General features: G+C 44.2%; 1 protein-coding gene across 1 annotated transcript in view; it reads right to left on the bottom strand.

The window, feature by feature from the left end:
• Window positions 1-19,029, bottom strand: part of PKHD1L1 (PKHD1 like 1) — a 216,907-nt gene that overhangs the window by 15,561 nt on the left and 182,317 nt on the right. The window contains exons 63-72 of the mRNA XM_073590061.1: window positions 18,471-18,582; window positions 16,923-17,039; window positions 16,656-16,821; window positions 12,953-13,185; window positions 8,446-8,613; window positions 8,199-8,356; window positions 5,742-5,871; window positions 1,621-1,974; window positions 713-864; window positions 293-442 (exon numbers count right to left, since the gene is read on the bottom strand). Coding sequence (XP_073446162.1) covers window positions 293-442; window positions 713-864; window positions 1,621-1,974; window positions 5,742-5,871; window positions 8,199-8,356; window positions 8,446-8,613; window positions 12,953-13,185; window positions 16,656-16,821; window positions 16,923-17,039; window positions 18,471-18,582 — 1,740 coding nt within the window. The remainder of the gene's footprint in view (window positions 1-292; window positions 443-712; window positions 865-1,620; window positions 1,975-5,741; window positions 5,872-8,198; window positions 8,357-8,445; window positions 8,614-12,952; window positions 13,186-16,655; window positions 16,822-16,922; window positions 17,040-18,470; window positions 18,583-19,029) is intronic.

Raw genomic sequence — 19,029 nt, 5'->3', positions numbered from 1 at the left:
TGAGAGGTAACCCCGGGTATGGGGAAGGAACTATGTGCACTGACATAGGTCAGTTACTGAACTGTGCAGTCACCAGGTGACTGGAGAGAGTCAGGTGTGACTAATGAATTCATTGTAAAGCCATATGTGATGAAGTAATGGACTATGTGTAACCTGGCTTATGGTGCGGTTTATGACGTTTAAATAAACCCTATGGACTGTTTTGTGTGGAAAACCGTGCCTGACTACGTTAATCCACTGCCAAGCGAGTGTTCCCCAACACACACAGTAGGCGCTATGCTACAGTACTTACGTTGGAATCTACCGCCATTACAGATGGCTGCTGGGAAAGCATTTCCCCGGGGAGTCCTGCCACAGGTTGCTGGATGATTTTAAGTGTAGATACAGTAGCCAAATAACTTCCATTAGACGACTGAGTTCTGTTAACAGTGTCAGATGCCACCTAGAAGACATCAATTCACCGATATTAAGGGTTATTAGATTAGTATGTGATAGATGACATGATCCAACCTCCCACCAATGCTACCACTTTCTAATAACATAGTATCAGGACAGGAGAATAGTAGCAAAGCTTTGGGCTAAGGGCATTTTCTTATCCTCAAGTGATGCTTTGGTGGCACGATACCTAATTACTCCAGTCTACTCGGCAAACAATCCCATCTGTATGGGCTGAAATGATGTGACAATACAGCAGGATTGGGGGAGTAGTTACCTGACTCCAGGCCGGATCACTAGGCGATGGAACTGGATCAGAAATGGACAATGATGACACAGTGACGTTCAACTGAGAGCTGAGACTTCCATTAATAGCGGCAGATGCCAGGTTTTTACTGATATCCTTGAAATTTGTGTACGTCAGTGCATCTAAATTGGAAAACCAAATTAGCAGAAAACCATTACTGGAAATCCACATAAATTTCAGGAACAGAAAGAAATATGGAGGGTTTATTAGGCCTGATGCTATATACGCCAGTCTCAAACCTAAAAACAAAGTTAGTCCAGCATCCAATGAGATCTTCATAAAAACATTCAACTTTATTCAAACCACATTAAGAAGTCGGATGCTTTTATGAAAAGAGTTCCCTGGATTCTGGACTATCTGCTTTTCAGTTTGCTTTTGCCCTTTGTTGGGGTTTGCATGCACGGAAGAAACTCTGCCATCAAGAATGAAGAGCTGACGATATTTGTTTTGTTTAGTCTTAAACCAAAACTTGCTGAAGTAGGATGCCCCAAATTTGTCCATGCAACACAACTTGAAATCTATATACAGTATGAGCCCCCACATAGACCTTATACACAGGATTAGCCCCCACATAGCCTCCCTATATTCAGTATGGGTCATCACACATCCTATACACATATACTGTATATAATAAAAAAACAACCCTAGGATGCCTATAGTCGTGATATCAGGACGCGGGATGCTGGGCGGAAGAGGGCATGGTGCGACCTGTGGGCCACTGTTATCAGTTATCTGCCCTTTGCAGACTGGGTCGCACTTTGCCAAGGTCGCCAATAATGAATAACAGATTATTTGCATATGTTATACACCTGAGGCTAAGTAAAGGGTGTTTTTTAGTAGCTTGGTCTCATCCACAATGGTAAAAGTTCCTGACTTACCTGTTGAGTTACTACTAGTAGAGTTTATTTCTTGGACCGGTGGATCTGCAATTTCTACAGATACGCTTATTCCTCCTGCCGCTCTCCTTCTGCGTTTGGAGCTCTCCTCCACTATCTTTGTAATACGAATTTTGCTTGCCGGAATCTTCAAAAAAAGCGCAAGGTTCCTAACAAGATTATCCCCGTAAAATTGGTCCACGGTCATTGCCGGAAGATTAAATGAGATAACAATCAGAGGAGATGTGCGAATTTCCACTGGAATGGAGCCTCTCACCAGGATATACAGCATGTTATAGACACGATCAAAGAAGTTTTCTCCCAAAATCGTAGAGTTGAGCAGAGGCATGTATTGTCCTAGCAGAGGAAATGACAACATTCACATCATCAACCAACTGTTATTGTAATGAAAGACGAAATATGTTTGTACGTTATCAACAAAGTTAAGTTCTTCTGTAAGGCCAAGAAACTCATGGAATTAGCCAGAGTTGCCAGGAAAGTTTATTGTAGTCTCAAATGTACCGTAATGATCCATCTTACAGACAGATCCTCTATAATATTAAATCGGCACTAGAGTTGAGCGATACCGTCCGATACTTCAAAGTATCGTATCGGATGGTATCGGCCGATCTTTAAAAAAAGTATCGGTATCGCCGATTCCGATACCGGAAGTCCCATTCAAGTCTATGGGACTTCCGGTATCGGAATAAGAAAAACCCTTTCCTGCCCTTGTACAGCCTCTCTGGGGTCTGTACGGGCCTTTCGGGGGGCTGTGCCGGCCTGCCAGGGGGTCTGTGCAGGCTCCGGTGGTCTGTGCCAGCCTGCCGGGGGGCTGTGCAGGCTCCGGTGGGCTGTGCCGGCCTGCCGGGGGGCTGTGCCGGCCTGCCGGGGGGCTGTGCAGGCTCCGGGGGGCTGTGCCGGCCTGCCGGGGGGCTGTGCAGGCTCCGGGGGGCTGTGCCGGCCTGCCGGGGGGGGCTGTGCCGGCCTGCCGGTGGTCTGTGCAGGCTTCGGGGGTCTGTGCAGGCATCGTCCGATGGGACTACAAGTCCCATCGGGCGATGCCTGCTACCATGACAGTGATTGACACATTAGCCAATGATGGGACAGTAGTAGTCCCATCATCCGGCTAATGTGTTAAATGTAAAAAAAAAAAAAAAAAAAAAAAATTACATGCTACATACATACAACATGCATACTACATACATGCTACATTCATACTACATACTACATACATGCTACATTCATACTACATAAATACTACATGCAACATACATACTACATATATACTACATACATACTACATATATACTACATGCATGCTACATACATACTACATGCTACATACTACATACATACTACATGCATGCTACATACATACTACATGCTACATACATACTACATATATACTACATGCATGCTACATACATACTGCATGCTACATACATACTACATATATACTACATGCATGCTACATACATACTACATGCTACATACATACCACATATATACTACATGCATGCTACATACATACTACATGCTACATACATACCACATACATACTACATGCATGCTACATGCTACATACATACTACATATATACTACATGCATGCTACATACATACTACATATATACTACATGCATGCTACATACATACTGCATGCTACATGCATGCTACATACATACTACATACATACTACATACATACCACATATATACTACATACATACAATACATTCATACAATACATACATAGACATACAGTACATATAACATAGAGTAACATACTTACCAATACTTGTCACATTGTTCCCCGAAGCCATTGTCGTCTACGGAATAAATATTAACATAACAAACCACAAAAATACTCACCCACGATCCGAAGCAGTCCACGAGTGTGTCCCACGACGATCTTGGGTAGAGAACTGCAGCATCAGATGATGCTGCCGTTCTCTACGGGCTGCAGGAATCCAATGACGGAAGGTAGGTATCCTTCCGCACTGTATTCCTCCGCCACTTAAAAAAAAAAAAGTCCCTAGTCTCACTTTATGCCATTGCTGCGTGGGAAATTCCCACACAGCAATGGCATAAAGTGAGACTAGGGACTTTTTTTTTTTTAAGTGGCGGAGGAATACAGTGCGGAAGGATACCTACCTTCCGTCATTGGATTCCTGCAGCCCGTAGAGAACGGCAGCATCATCTGATGCTGCAGTTCTCTACCCAAGATCGTCGTGGGACACACTCGTGGACTGCTTCGGATCGTGGGTGAGTATTTTTGTGGTTTGTTATGTTAATATTTATTCCGTAGACGACAATGGCTTCGGGGAACAATGTGACAAGTATTGGTAAGTATGTTACTCTATGTTATATGTACTGTATGTCTATGTATGTATTGTATGAATGTATTGTATGTATGTAGTATATATGTGGTATGTATGTAGTATGTATGTAGTATGTATGTAGCATGCATGTAGCATGCAGTATGTATGTAGCATGCATGTAGTATATATGTAGTATGTATGTAGCATGCATGTAGTATATATGTAGTATGTATGTAGCATGTATGTATGTGGTATGTATGTAGCATGTAGTATGTATGTGGTATGTATGTAGCATGTAGTATGTATGTAGCATGCATGTAGTATATATGTAGTATGTATGTATGTATGTAGCATGTAGTATGTATGTAGCATGCATGTAGTATGTAGCATGCATGTAGTATATATGTAGTATGTATGTAGCATGCATGTAGTATATATGTAGTATGTATGTAGCATGTATGTATGTGGTATGTATGTAGCATGTAGTATGTATGTAGCATGCATGTAGTATGTATGTATGTAGCATGTAGTATGTATGTAGCATGCATGTAGTATGTATGTAGCATGCATGTAGTATGTATGTAGCATGCATGTAGTATATATGTAGTATGTATGTAGTATGTATGTGGTATGTATGTAGCATGTAGTATGTATGTAGCATGCATGTAGTATGTATGTAGCATGCATGTAGTATGTATGTAGCATGCATGTAGTATGTATGTAGCATGCATGTAGCATGTATGTAGTATGTATGTAGTATGTAGCATGTATGTAGTATGTATGTGGTATGTATGTAGCATGTAGTATGTATGTAGCATGCATGTAGTATATATGTAGTATGTAGTATGTATGTGGTATGTATGTAGCATGCAGTATGTATGTAGCATGTATGTAGTATGTATGTAGTATATATGTAGTATGTATGTAGCATGTAGTATGTATGTAGCATGCATGTAGTATGTATGTAGTATGTATGTAGCATGCAGTATGTATGTAGCATGTATGTAGTATGTATGTAGCATGTAGTATGTATGTAGCATGCATGTAGTATGTATGTAGTATTTTTTTTTTTTTTTTTTTGTAACATTTAACACATTAGCCGGATGATGGGACTACTACTGTCCCATCATTGGCTAATGTGTCAATCACTGTCATGGTAGCAGGCATCGCCCGATGGGACTTGTAGTCCCATCGGACGATGCCTGCACAGACCCCCGAAGCCTGCACAGACCACCGGCAGGCCGGCACAGCCCCCCGGCAGGCCGGCACAGCCCCCCGGAGCCTGCACAGACCACCGGCAGGCCGGCACAGCCCCCCGGCAGGCCGGCACAGCCCCCCGGAGCCTGCACAGCCCCCCGGCAGGCCGGCACAGCCCCCCGGCAGGCCGGCACAGACCCCCACAGGGTGCACAGACCACCGGCAGGCCGGCACAGCCCCCCGGCAGGCCGGTACAGACCCCGGGCAGTCCACACAGCCCCCCCGGCAGGCCGGCACAGCCCCCCGGCAGGCCGGCAGAGACCCCCGGAAGGCCCGAAATGACGGCGCATCATGATGCGCACACACCGCGCATCATGATGACGTCAGTCTGTCAATCAACTTTGAACTTCCGATTCCGATGTCGAATTCCGATATTGAAAAAATATCGGAAGTCGGTATCGGAATTCCGATACAGCAAGTATCGGCCGATACCCGATACTTGCGGTATCGGAATGCTCAACACTACTCAACACTAATCGGCACCAACAATATATTTCAGTGGCCCTACTCCTTAAGCAAATGTGGTCATGGAGGATTCAGTACCTTACCCTTATAAGTAGGTTCCTTCAAGGTATAGTCCAATCCCTTCCATTCTATATTTGTAGGGTTTATATAGACATTATTAACATAGACATCCAAACGCTGAGGATTTGAGTAGTAGATTCCCACAAGGACAGACTGCAAAAAAATGTAATGAAGTCAGTGGTGGGATGCTATGGAGCAGAATGAAGGCAAGCCAAATATTTTAAAACTATCATCATATGCCTTTATAAAGGGGTCTATGTAGTCTGTACTTTGGAACTCTTACATATTACAGATCCATAGGCACTCCCTGTGCTACACATAGGATGTCGTATAAAAATGGTGCAATGTGAACCGAGAGTTGGAATAACAAGGTCAAGTGTATGTAGTCTTTAACGGTGTTTTAGTAGGAGAAATGCCTGACAAATGACCTATTACAACAGACAGACTTTGTAGAAAGGAGTCCTCAACTCAAGACCCCAATATAAGAACCAAGCTAAATTGATCAGATCACGTATTACAGATGTGTCCAACCTTATAGTACTGATATTGTATTATAAGAAATGGGAATCCTTTTTTTCATGTAGAACTGTACACACAATGTAATAGTGACTACAAATTGGAATAAAATATTTTCTTTCTTATTTTACCTCACCGATTATGAGATATTAGCACTTGTTACATTTTTTAAGTCAAAGTGGGTGTTATCAGATAGTTTTCACTGGGGGCGTGTACTTCTTGCTGTACAATGCTAACCAATCATAAGCAGGCAACAACAAAAAAATAACACTCCCCATCATAGCTTAGAGCAGGTTTCGCAGTGTGTGAGTTGTAATGATACAGCCCTGATCACCTAGTCTAACATCCTGCATGAGTCAGTGTGGGGTTAAGGTCTGTGCAACTAAGTTTAGCTTTTTCACATTACAAACCCTTCTATCAATTTCCTAATTACTGTGTCAGTAATCACACTTATGTCTGCTGTGCTCAAGCAATTTGTAATTGCTGTGAGGTGAGATAAAGGAACATCATTTACATCTCACAAGGCGGAAGCCTGCCTGTTCTGGACTACTCCTATGTGATATACAAGGAGACCCTGCTCTAATCTCACTGTAAAGGAAGTACAAGGTGAGAATGACAGACATGAGTGTGATACTAATACCACTGAGCTCTCATCTCTGGACTTGCAGTGTGGGAGAGAAGCAGCACAGCAAAACTGACAGTGCTATGAGAGGAAGAGAGCTGATAGGAGAGTTTGCAATGTGACACAGCTAAACTCAGCTGTGCTAGTTCTCCCCACACTGACTCATGTAAAAAGATAGAGCAGAAGATTAGAGCTGTCTATCATACATCTTACACAATGAGAAATCTGTTAAGATGAGGGCATGTTCTTCTTTCCTTTGAGTGTTGCTGCTTGCTTATGATTGCTCAGCACCATACAGGGAGAAGTACATGCCCCAGTGATTATACCCACTTGGACTTAAAAAAGTTTAACTCTTTAGATACTAAATACTTTTACTGCTAATATTTCAGCAAGAGAGAGACAAAAAAACATTGTATTCCGCTCTACGGCCACTATTACATCGTGTGTCCAGATCAACATGAAAAATTTGGTGAAAGATCCTCTTTAAGGCTGGGGTCAGACTTGCGAGAAAGTCGCAAGAGTCTCGCACCTCAATACCCGACACATCTACTGGCACTCGAGACTGGAGCGCTCAGCTGCATGTATTTCTATGCAGCTGAGCGCTACGGTCCCGAGTGCCGGCAGCAGGGTATTGAGATGCGAGACTTGTGTGAGTTTCTCGCATGTGTGACCCCGGCCTAAAGCTGTATTTCAGCTCTGCTCCCTTCTGCATTTGGGAGTTGGTTAGATTATGTGCAAGAGCAGTAAATATCATACATCTGTCCTTTTCATTAGGGTAAGACAAGTGAACAGTATAGCATAAACATCTCCTGATAGAGTATCAGAGTATCACAAAGTTGCCTTTGTTTTTTTAAAAGTTGGTCATCACATGCACAGATATCGGGATATTATGATTCAGGAGCAAAGGTTAGTTAGGACAAATCTGTGCGTGAATGGCCATTTATTTCAATAGCTGCCATGAACAGCTAAATACTATGACTAGTGTAATCCAGATTTTGTTTTAAAACTTTGCCTCCAACTACAATTTTATTGGAACTGAAAAAAAAGTTTGGCTTGGCTTTAAAGTTGGTGCGGTTTGATTCACAATACCCAGTCTATCAATCACGTCAGTAATTGGTGGCTTCTAGACGGAAGACTAGAGAACCTCCATCTACCTGTCGACATCCACAAGTCTTCGGTTGATTAGCTGGCCTGGCGTGTTGCGGCATGTAGCACATGTGATTGTTTGCGAGACAAACCCTTTCACTTAAGGGATTATTTAAAAAATATATACAGTCATGTGACTTAGTGTTAATCATCCATGACTGATAGCAGTTACTATCTGCTTGTTTTAGTATCTTACCTTGGTGTTGTTTACGTTGAGCAGTAGCAGTCGGAGACTCTGGGGGCTCGTGCTGGTAAAATAGATGTCAAATGACTTGTTGGTAGCTACTATAGAGTGAAACAAGGAGATCCTCTTCTGACAGGTGTATCCAGAGCACCAGCCATGGTCTTGGGGACCTAAAATTAAAATATAGAGCAGTTCAATGAAACCACCAGAACAAGTACAAAGATGAAATATATGAATGGAAATTGTAAATGACACATACCATTGATGAGGTCCACATAGCTGTCTCCGAGCACAGCCACGGGTGACAGGCGTCTCGTCTCAGTGTCAGCATCAAGGCTTTCTATAACAAGCATCTCATGGTTCAGGCCACTGCATCTGTATGCCTCCCAGGCCGACATGTATACACATGTGTTATCCCTGATAACTCCTGGTAGAAGCAAACACAGAATATAATAAGACGTTCAAAACTGGGAGGAGAAAAAAAATAGGGAGATATAAATGCCACATTTATGAATGAATGTACATTTGATCATGGTCCCTGAGATCTGCTAATGGGGACTAATTTGCAGAAAGCATAGTTACAGTTTAAAATTATGTCAAATTTGCCTTTTTGCTCAGTTTTTGCGTTGTTCCAAAACACACAGAGGAAATAAATATGTGTATAACAAAACATGTGTAATTGAAATAATGTTTTGGGAGAAATACTTCATTTTCTCCAACAATTTATATATTCTAAAGATTCTACTCACTCAGCTGCAGCAGGAGGAAAAACAGGAGGCGTGCGTCTTTAAAAGAGTCCGTGTGGGTTTATTTGCTCCATAAACCCCAAAGCAACAACACAAGGTTTCCAGCCTTCAGAGCAGGCAAAGGCAACACAAACAGTCCTTAGCTGGGCTTTGTTCCCTCAGGTCCTGTGAGCACACAGGCTAGGGCAATGTCCAGCCTGGAGGCTTCTTCTTGAGCTACACACACTGGAGGGCTTCTACCTCCCAAGTCACAGACTATGCGCTAAACCACAGCCTCCATTATGTAGGCTGTAACCACACACACAGGTGAGGTATGGATCACATGGGCTGGTCACATGGTCATGACCTCACTGCAGGTCCTGAAACACCTGCAGGTCCTGAAGGAAAACAGGGGTACAGTCATCACCCTCAACCAGAGTTGAGGTAATATGGGTAGCCAGACCCTCCCATCTCTCATAGCTACCCGCAACCCAGGCACAGTTGCACTAAACGACATCTTTAGTGCTTATGTACACTAGAGACAAAATACTCCGGGTTGCATCGCAGGGAGCATCCATCACTGTGACATATACCTCCCATTAACCACGCGACCACCAATCACACCACATATCCCCCCCCTGGTCAAACCTGTGGGTTTGAACACTTGCCCTAACCCGAGGGTCTCGAGACAGGGCACCCATTTCACCTTGCCCTACAAGTAGAGAGGACTGTCTCAGTCGGTTTTGGGCGTCATTCCTCACCACATCTTTGTTAGGCCACCTCTGCCCCCAGCGGTCAGTATGTCGGCCTTGGGCTTCAGCCCTTGAGTCACCATCTGTCTGTGTCACCAAACCCTTTTTAGTCAACTCACTTTCCAAGTGTGCCTTTTCACGCGACCTTTCTTCCCATGGCCGCCTCCCATGGTTGTTGCGGTTATGAGTCCACCGTCCAGTCGAGCCTTTTGGCTGATCTGAGTCTGGCCCTTTGTCCTCACTACGTCCGCTACCCGGTCTCCTGCTTATGCTACTCAGCCCTGAGTTAACAGAGGGGTCGCCACCTCTAAACCCCTTTGCTTCAGACCACGTACTGCCAGTCTCAAGAGAAGCTCCTCGTCTCCCTGTCCCGGGCTGGAAGCAGTCGCCATCTTCTTTCCAACTCCTGTAGCTGTACCTTAGTCTGCATTTTTTTCTGGATCAGCTGCTCTACCTCTTGTAGGTATGTCACCCGATATTCCAGGAGCAGGTGGAGGTTTCCAATGCTTTCCACTGAGCCAACAACAATGAAAGGAACCATGCCATCTTTACCAGCTACCTGGACTTCACCATCCAGTGGAATCCTCACTCTCGCCACACCGGATCTATTCACGAGCTCTTGCATCACATTTCCAAGTCTTCCAATAACTTTCCCCACCAGATTTCTGGGTACCAGAATGATGTCTTCCACAAAGCCCAAGCAATTTTGAGATTCCCTGGCAAGCTCCAGACGTCGAGTGGCTTCCTTATTGCTTAACATGATCATCTGTTTCGTGCAGAGGCATTGTAGATGCATATCCCTCAGGACAGCCACCCGCCTCACTATGACTTCCCTAGTCGATAGTATGACCAACTGCTGAGTCTCAGGTGCCCAGTGTACACTACATGCTTCGACCACCTTTTTAAAGGCCTCATGAACATCCTTACTGGCACATGATTCTCGCATGTCTTTGGGTACCTCTATTATGCACTTGAAACCCAAAGTCTCACCTTCTTGAACATGCTGTTGGACCTCCTTGTCCTGAGAGACAGCGCAGTTTTCCAAGACGTCGACCTCCCTTGTGTGGCCGTTTGCGGGGCACTTTCCCTGCTGGATTTATTCCTCCATGGAGGCCCCTTCTTTGGTCAGCCTCTCTAGCTCACTCTCCTTCATTGCACTCAGACCGAGAGAGCGCGACAGTTTGATTTCCCGGTCAACCATGTGTTTCTGGAGCTGAGCTTTAGCCTCCTTCTCTATCTTGAGCTCTTGGAGAGTTTTATCCCGCTCCTCTGCCAGGCAGCGATGCTCATCCTCTCTCCGGAGAAGCTCCTGCTGATGCTCCTCTTGGGCCTCTCTGAGCACCTCCATGTCTTTCAATATGGCCTTGTTCATCGTTTGACACGCTGACAGGTGACCTCTGAGCTTAGAGACTTCCTTCTCCAGCTCATCCACTCTGTGCTCAACTGCTTGTCTCAGGACCCTTTCTCGCTCGACATGCTCTTTCACTGTCTCTTTAAGCAGCTCTGTCTCATGATCCTGTTCTATTTTGGCCAGCACATGTCGCACCATCAGTTCTTTAATTAGATTTTCAGATGGGCTCTCTTGCCCATTCACACTCTGCCTCTTCAGAGTTCCATCTGTTCCTGCATCCGCAGGTTCAACTCTCTCTCGACTCTCGGTAACTTCAGAGAACTCCAACTTTTCAGCATCAGGTACTCTGGAGCCTTCATCATACTGAGCCAATTTACCCTTCCCTGGAATCGCAGATGTGGGTCTGCTACAGATCTGTGTTAATTCCCGCCCGTCCCCAACTACCTCTGTGCTGGGGTTTGTCAGAGAAAAGGTGACCTCCTTATCAAGGACAATAACCGGATATGCACCTGACCCTGTCTCTCCAACATCCTTCCTCTAAGAAGGTGTAGCCTGTCCCGCCTTTCCGCTGCCCCTGCGATGAGAGGAAGATCTGCCATTTTTACTCGGCTCCACTTTACTGCACACTCTTTCCCTTGCGTTCGAGTCACAGTCTGAATAGGAGTCACCCCCACTCCCCCGTCATCCTGGAACATCAAGTTCCCACTTAAACAGGTGTCGGACCACTTTTTTGGAGCTACCCCATTTCTCACGATCCTAAGTTTGGTCACCCCAGTTAAGTCCCCAAGTTGGTCAGACCTACACTTTCTTCTGGTCACCCAGAACTCTGGACCATCGACCTTAGGTGGTGCTACCTCCTTTTTGTACATCACACCACCAGGAACCACTACAGCTGCCTGCTGTGGTGGGGCTCCCTTAGGGTCAGTCCGGCTCCCCCTGAACAGACACTCCCCTTTCCTCCCACAAAGCCCAAAACCGTTCAAAGTCCTGGCCTATTATTACAGGGTATGGCAGGAGCCAGGCTGTGTATTACAGTGCAAGCTCAGTGTCATGCTGATGGTTGTGGAACCACTGTGTCACGGATTAGAGTGCCCCTGGAAGTGTGTAACTAAATGACCATCTGGTTCTTTGCTAGAGCCCCTGATGGTGCGGTTAGACTTGAGCCACAGGTAGATGCCAGAAACTACTCCAGGACATACCCCGGAGCTGCAGGAGCTGACCCCAAAGGGGCAGGAAAGTCGGGATCAAGTCAGAGAGTCAGACCGGCCAGAAACAGCTGGTTGACAGGATGAATACCAGAACTGGCACAGGCATGGTAGGTTCAGGAACATCGGGCTGACTTAGATACAGGATCATAGGCGCTAGTACAGACTGGACAGGAGAGGAACGAGGTACAGATGCCAACAAGGCGGATCAGGATTAGGTACAGGCAGGAATTGTTCAAGGTCAGTTTCGGACAGGATCAGATTTTGATAGGACGGATACAGGGACCTTACAACTAAGTAGGAAGTGTACAAACTAAACACACACGCTGCTCAGGCACCTTCCTACCGGGAAGGGTGCCTTAAGTATTTTATGTCTCCCTGCTATTGGATGGGGACATTTTCTGAAGTGCGTGCACTGCCCCTCTAAGAAGCCTGGAGAGCGGGCGCCTAAAGCGCACTCTAGGGAGTGCTGCATGCCATCCGCGCAGGTCCTGTAAAAAAGAAGCTGTGGCAGGGGCCAGAACAGCACGACTGTGGCGGTGAGCATGTTGGCATGCCTGCCAAGATGAGGAAGAGAGATCGTGCACAGACGCCAACACTGTCATTACACTCAGCTCCTAAAACCACTCTATGCTCTACTTGACTATACGCTCTGCCATAAAAATATGGCATGGTCTCAAATTTTCAAATACTTATGTGCACTGTTCAGTTTCCATGGCCTTAGGTTATTCACCTTTGTATGGTGCCACTTGTGACACAGGGATTCGGCTACCATTCAGGTAAGTCAGCATGACTTTAGGAATCCTGTAGTCTCCCAGGCCATACTTTGTGTTTCCATCCCACTCGAATTCTGATTGTGGAACTACATCACCAATCTGCCCCAGGAAAGATCCATCAAGATCCTTCAACAATGTCTTCCTCTTGGCATCGCAGGTCATATCTACACAGTCAGATGGATTTGCTTTTCTGTGGTGGCAAGAAAAACAAGTTATGATGTGACCTCTCCAATACACACACAGATCTACAGTTTATTATGATTATACTCATTGTTGTGTATTCTTCTGGATGTTTTAACCCAGGAAATCTGGCATCTAATCTGGCATCTATCCGAGAGACCACTATACAAGATGTGGACAAAAGTATTGGGACACTACATGTTATACCTACAGGAGCTTTTATGACCTCTCAATCTAAACCCAAAGGCATCAATGTGAAGTTTGTCCCTCTGGAGCTGTAACAGCTTCCACTCTCCTGCAAAGAATTTCTTCAAGATTTTGGAGATGTCTATGGGGATTTTTGTCCTTTCATCCAGAAAAGCATTTGTGAGGTCAAACCCTGATGTTGGAGTAAATGGCTGGGCTCACAATATCTGTTTTAGATCATCCCAAAGGTGATGAGTATGACAGACAGAAGTGTGATACTGATACTGAGCTCTCATCTCTGGACTTGCATTGTGGGAGAGAAGCAGCACCGCAAAACTGACAGTGCTATGAGAGGAAGAGAGCTGATAGAAGAGTTTGCAATGTGACACAACTAAACTCAGCTATGCTGCTTCTCCCCACACTGACTCACTGCTTGCATATGATTGCTCAGCACCATCCAGGGAGAAGAAGTACACGCCCCAGTAAAACCTGTCTGATTACACCCACTTGGACTTAAAAAGTGCTGTCCCTTACTAAATAGCATTTCCTCTTGTTACGTATAGCGCCATCCTTTATTACATATATATATATATATGAAAATACGAAAATGGTTGCACTCAATCGTGTTAAAGCGTGTCAATGTGAAATACAGTTTTCTGTTATTTGTATGCTAGCTTTCTGACTGAGCACTCCGCCCTTCACCATGCAGTGATTTTAATTACATCTAATCATATCAGGTTCTGACCAACCCATAAATGTAGGCTTTATTACTATTATTATTATTTATTTAGGCTTTAGCAACAGATTAGCCATAGGTAAGTGTTCACACTGGGCAGTTAGGTCAGGGACCCATCCGATTCATGAGATTACCTTGACGATGGTGGATGGGCTCACATTATTTGGCCAAATTTTATGCCAAGTGTCTCATGTGTATTTTTCCTAAACTTCAAAAGCCATTTTGCTATTCACACTTCATGTATTTCACATTGACATGCTTTAACACGATTGAGTGCAACCATTTTCGTATTTTGATATATAAGCTGTTTTTTTGTATGCACCTGTTCAGACTAGTTCTTGATGTGTCGGTCAGTTTTCTGTTATATATGCATAGTGACAAGGTCACTGGTAAAACACTGGAGGGGAGATATGTATCACTGATGATGTTAGCTTTAGTGATATGAACTTGGAAAAATGCCCCAGCACAGTTAAGTGCTGAGGGGGGGTTAATCTGCCATGGTAAGGGCTGTTTTTAGTGGGCAACTGAAGAGTGGGTGGGAGGGGCTGTTCACCACATCTCCACCTCAGGGTGTCGTTCATAAGCTAAATGTGAAGCTTTTGAGCTCATTCAGTGTTCTGTGTATTCTGGAAGAGAGCTGAGCTCCAGAGTAAGACTCTTGGGAAACAGAGCTGAAACCTGTTTCCAGTGCGAGCAGATCCTCCCCCCCCCCACAGTTATAAGGACTATAGTGAATGCTATTTTGTTTGTTTATGTCAAGAAGACAGAATATGTTTATTTACTTTGTTTGCACTGGTTTATGAAGCCTGTTTTAATAAACCAGTTGAAGTTTAAATGAAAAGCATTCCTGTAACTACCTCGTCAAGCAAAAAAAAAAGAGCCAATCTACCATAATATACAGTGTGTGAAAATGTGTTTGCCCCCTTCCTGATTTCCTCTTCTTTTGTATGTTTGACACGCTTAAATATTTCAGATGTACACAATAGAAGTTATGACGCTTTATTACAAAGTAGTTAGGGTACAGCTTCTATAACAGTGTAAATTTGGTGTGCCCTCTAAATAATGACACACAGCCATTAATGTCTAAACTGTTGGTAACAAAGTGAATGCACCCTTAAGTGAAAATGGCCAAATTGTGGCCAATTAGCCATTTTCTCTCTGCGGTGTCATACGACTCATTAGTGTTCTCAGGTGTGAATGGGGAGCAGGTGTGTTAAATTTGGTGTCATCACTCTCACACTGTCTCACTCTGGTCACTGGAAGTTCATCATGGCACCTCATGGCAAATGACTCCCTGAAGATCTGAAAAAAAGAATTATTGTGCTACATAAAGATGGTCGAGGCTATAAGAAGATTGCCAACACCCTGACACTGAGTTACAGCACGGTGGCCAAGACCATACAGCATTGTAACAAGACAGGTTCCACTCAGAAATGGCCTCACCATGGTTGACCAAAGAAGTTGAATTCACGTGCTCATCATATCCAGAGGTTGTCTTTTCAAAATAGACGTATGAGTGCTGCCAGCATTACTGCAGAGGGTAAAGAGGTGGATGGTCAGCCTGTCAGTGCTCAGACCATACGCTGCATCAATTGGTCTGCACGATTGTCATGCCAGGAGGAAGCATCTTATAAACATGATGCACAAGAAAGCCCGCAGTTTGCTGAAGACAAGCAGACTAAGGACATGGGTAAATGCAACCATGTCCTGTGGTCTGATGAAATTAACATACTCTTATTTGGTTCAGATGGTGAAGCCTGTGTGGCGGCAACTAGGTGAGGAGTACAAAGACAAGTGTGTCTTGCCTACAGTCAAGCATGCTGGTGGAGTGTCATGGTTTGGAATGTGTGCTGCTGGGTGTGCAGCGCTACAGTTTTCTGAGGGAACCATAGTGAAGTAGAACATGAACCTCTCCCTTCAGTAACTGGACCGCAGGGCAGTATTTTAACATGATAATGTTCCCAAACACACCTTCAAGACTGCCTAAGGGTAAAGGTTCTGGACTGGCCAAGCATGTCTCCAGACCTAAACCCTATTGAGCATCTGTGGGGCATCCTCAAATGGAAGTTGGAGGAGCGCAAGGTCTCTAACATCCTCCAGCTCTGTGATGTTGTCAAGGAGGAGTGGAAGAGGATTTCAGTGGCAACCTGTGAAGCTCTAGTGAACTCCATGTCCAACAGAATTAAGGCAGTGCTTGAAAGAAATGGTAGTCATACAAAATATTGACACTTTGGGCACAATTTGGACACTTTCACTTAGGGGTGTACTCACTTTTGGTGTCAGCGGTTTAGACATTAATGGCTCTGCTGAGCAATTTAGAGGGCACACCAAATTTACACTGTTATACAAGCTGTACACTGACTACTTTACATTGTATAAGTGTCATATTTTCAGTGTTCTCCCATGAAAAAATGTAATAAAATATTTGCAAAAATGTGAGGGGTGTACTGAATTTTGTGATATACTGTATACATATACAGAAAGACAGTGACAAGGAAACATATTTGGGTATAATCGGTAATGCATGGACATCGGTTTACATTTGTGCAGTAACTTACGATACGTCAGGTCGATGGATAAAGACTTTCTGACTCTCTGAACAGTCTGACATTGCTAATGTGGAGACTTCCACTGGGTGCTGCAGATCTTCACTATCCGGGTTAGTCATGAACATTACATTGGATTGTCCAGAACACACAGATTTGTACCCCACAAATGTGGTATCTAAAAATGAAACAAAAACAGCAATAACATATTAAGCGAAATGCAAGTCTTTTACAAGATGAGAAATAGAAGTCAGCCATGAAGTATAAAAGAACATTTACCTTTCACAGTCAGGAGGCCACTGATTGCATTGTAGCTCATGGTCCCTGCATTTGGGTGTCCAGGCGCCATGTTATGTCCAGAGACAAAGTTGGGCCAACATATGCCACTTCTGCCACCTGTAAATGAATGGGGGAAATAAAATGTGACTATAAGACAGTGTGGGGAAGGTGACTTGACGGACAGACTTGACTGGAAGTAGGAGGGAACGGTTGGTGCACTATGGACGGAGATTGACAAGGACAGCAGGGTGATAGCTGGGAAAGACAGACAAGAGAGTGCAGTACCTAGAAATGACCACAAGATGGCAGGGGGGAGTAGTTCAGGACTCAACAGCAGCTTAGGGCTTGAGAAACGCTTAGTCATGGGGGGCGGGGAGATAGGAACCCAGGAGGGGAATTCCCGGTGAGAGAGGGGATAAATAGGACTGGTTGGGGTTCCAGACAGGCTAGTCCCGGGAGGAGCTCGGCAGAAGACACAGAACAGCGAGGAGCTCGACCAGGGGACTGACAGGAGACAGACAGGGGAGTGGCCCTGACCCGATGGACTGCAGGACAGACGAGGCCCCGAAGGTGCCGATTGGACGACGACCTCGAGCAGGTGAAGCGCTGGCGGTAGATTGGTCTAGGACAGCCCCAGCGAAAGATCCACGACGGACGTTACTTCGACTGGAGGAAAGGTGCAGGTACCCGGGCCTGGAGACGGAGAACTGTAAAGAGGCTGCGGTGCGTGGTTGTGGTCGTCAGGAGGACGACAAATAAAATCCGGAACTGTTACAACTGAATTCTGCCTCCGTCTCGTCTTTGCATTGTCCGGTCGTGGTAAGCAGTGGACCACCCCCCAATCCGGCCCCCTACCACAACTGTACAGTAAAACATACAGTAAAATCATGAGCATCTATTTGTCAGAAGGCTCAAAAAGATGGAGAACTACACGGGAGGAGCACTAGAAGAACATAAAAACTGTATGAACTTCTTGCTATTGGTTGCCTGTGAGACATGGTAAAATAACAATATTAGACTATGTTCAGACTAAGTTTGTTTTCGCGCACACGACTCCTTTTTGGGGCTTCCATTTGAACCCTTGAAAAACGGTATTAAAATGTGTCACCGACGGCGCCCATCTTTTTACCCGAATGCACAATTTGGAGGACTACACTGTTTTGTTCATCTGAAAAGGGAAAAACTTTCGGAAAGGAGGTTAAAGAAAGTCCAAAGGCAGATACTGCAGGAAAAGAGGGAAAATGGAGTTGAAAGCTTCATATTTTGGACTCTTGTCTCATTGAAGTTCAAGGCTTTGTAGGAGGGACATCAGAATACTTCAGATGGAAGCTCCAACAGAGTCATGGATTGTGGGCACAAAAGTAATGTGCATCCAACCTTAACGCGATTTATACTCAACCTCAAGGTTTTCCTTGTGTGGATGTGCATCAATCTTAAGAATTAATTGAAATTTCTGTGTAACCTAAACCCTTCTAGGGAAATAATAAGATTGCACTCAATGTTTGCTTATGTACCATGTTCTCATTTTCTGGTTCAGAGAATACCTACCTGTCAGAGGCCTGGCACTGCGATGTTGAGCAGAAAGCTTGACATTGGCATCACTATCTGTCAGGACATCACTGCAATCAAAGTCTGGACTTGTTCCCACAAGCAAGGATTTCTGAAAACAAGAAACAAAAAAAAAAACCGTTGATCTAAAAATGTTTTTATAAATCATTTCTACTGTGAAAAAAAATCACTATACAGTACCTATTATAAAAATAAGAGATTATATATAAAGTATATACAATTCATATATTTGTATATATGGTAAATATGGACAGCATTTTGAAAGGGAATAATGCTTATAATATATTTTATATATATATTTATACTGTATATAAATGAAAAAATATATATACACAGTATCCCACTAACAGAAAAATCGGAGCACTTTAATCAATGTACATTTTTGTTGAAAAATAAAAAACAAAATTCACAATATCAATCGCAGTTATAAGGTTAAAAAGTATCCCAGTACTGTGCAAAAATGTTTTAGAACTTCAATGTATAGAAGTTGCTACAGGGTAATTGTTCATCTAAAAAGGTGATCTGCCATATTTGTCAT

Source organism: Dendrobates tinctorius, unplaced genomic scaffold, assembly GCF_039654945.1.
Source record: "Dendrobates tinctorius isolate UK_male_01 unplaced genomic scaffold, ASM3965494v1 ptg000116l, whole genome shotgun sequence".
Lineage (NCBI taxonomy): Eukaryota > Metazoa > Chordata > Amphibia > Anura > Dendrobatidae > Dendrobates > Dendrobates tinctorius.
The sequence above is the reverse complement of the archived record's forward strand: the minus strand, read 5'-3'. Positions and strand labels throughout refer to the sequence as shown.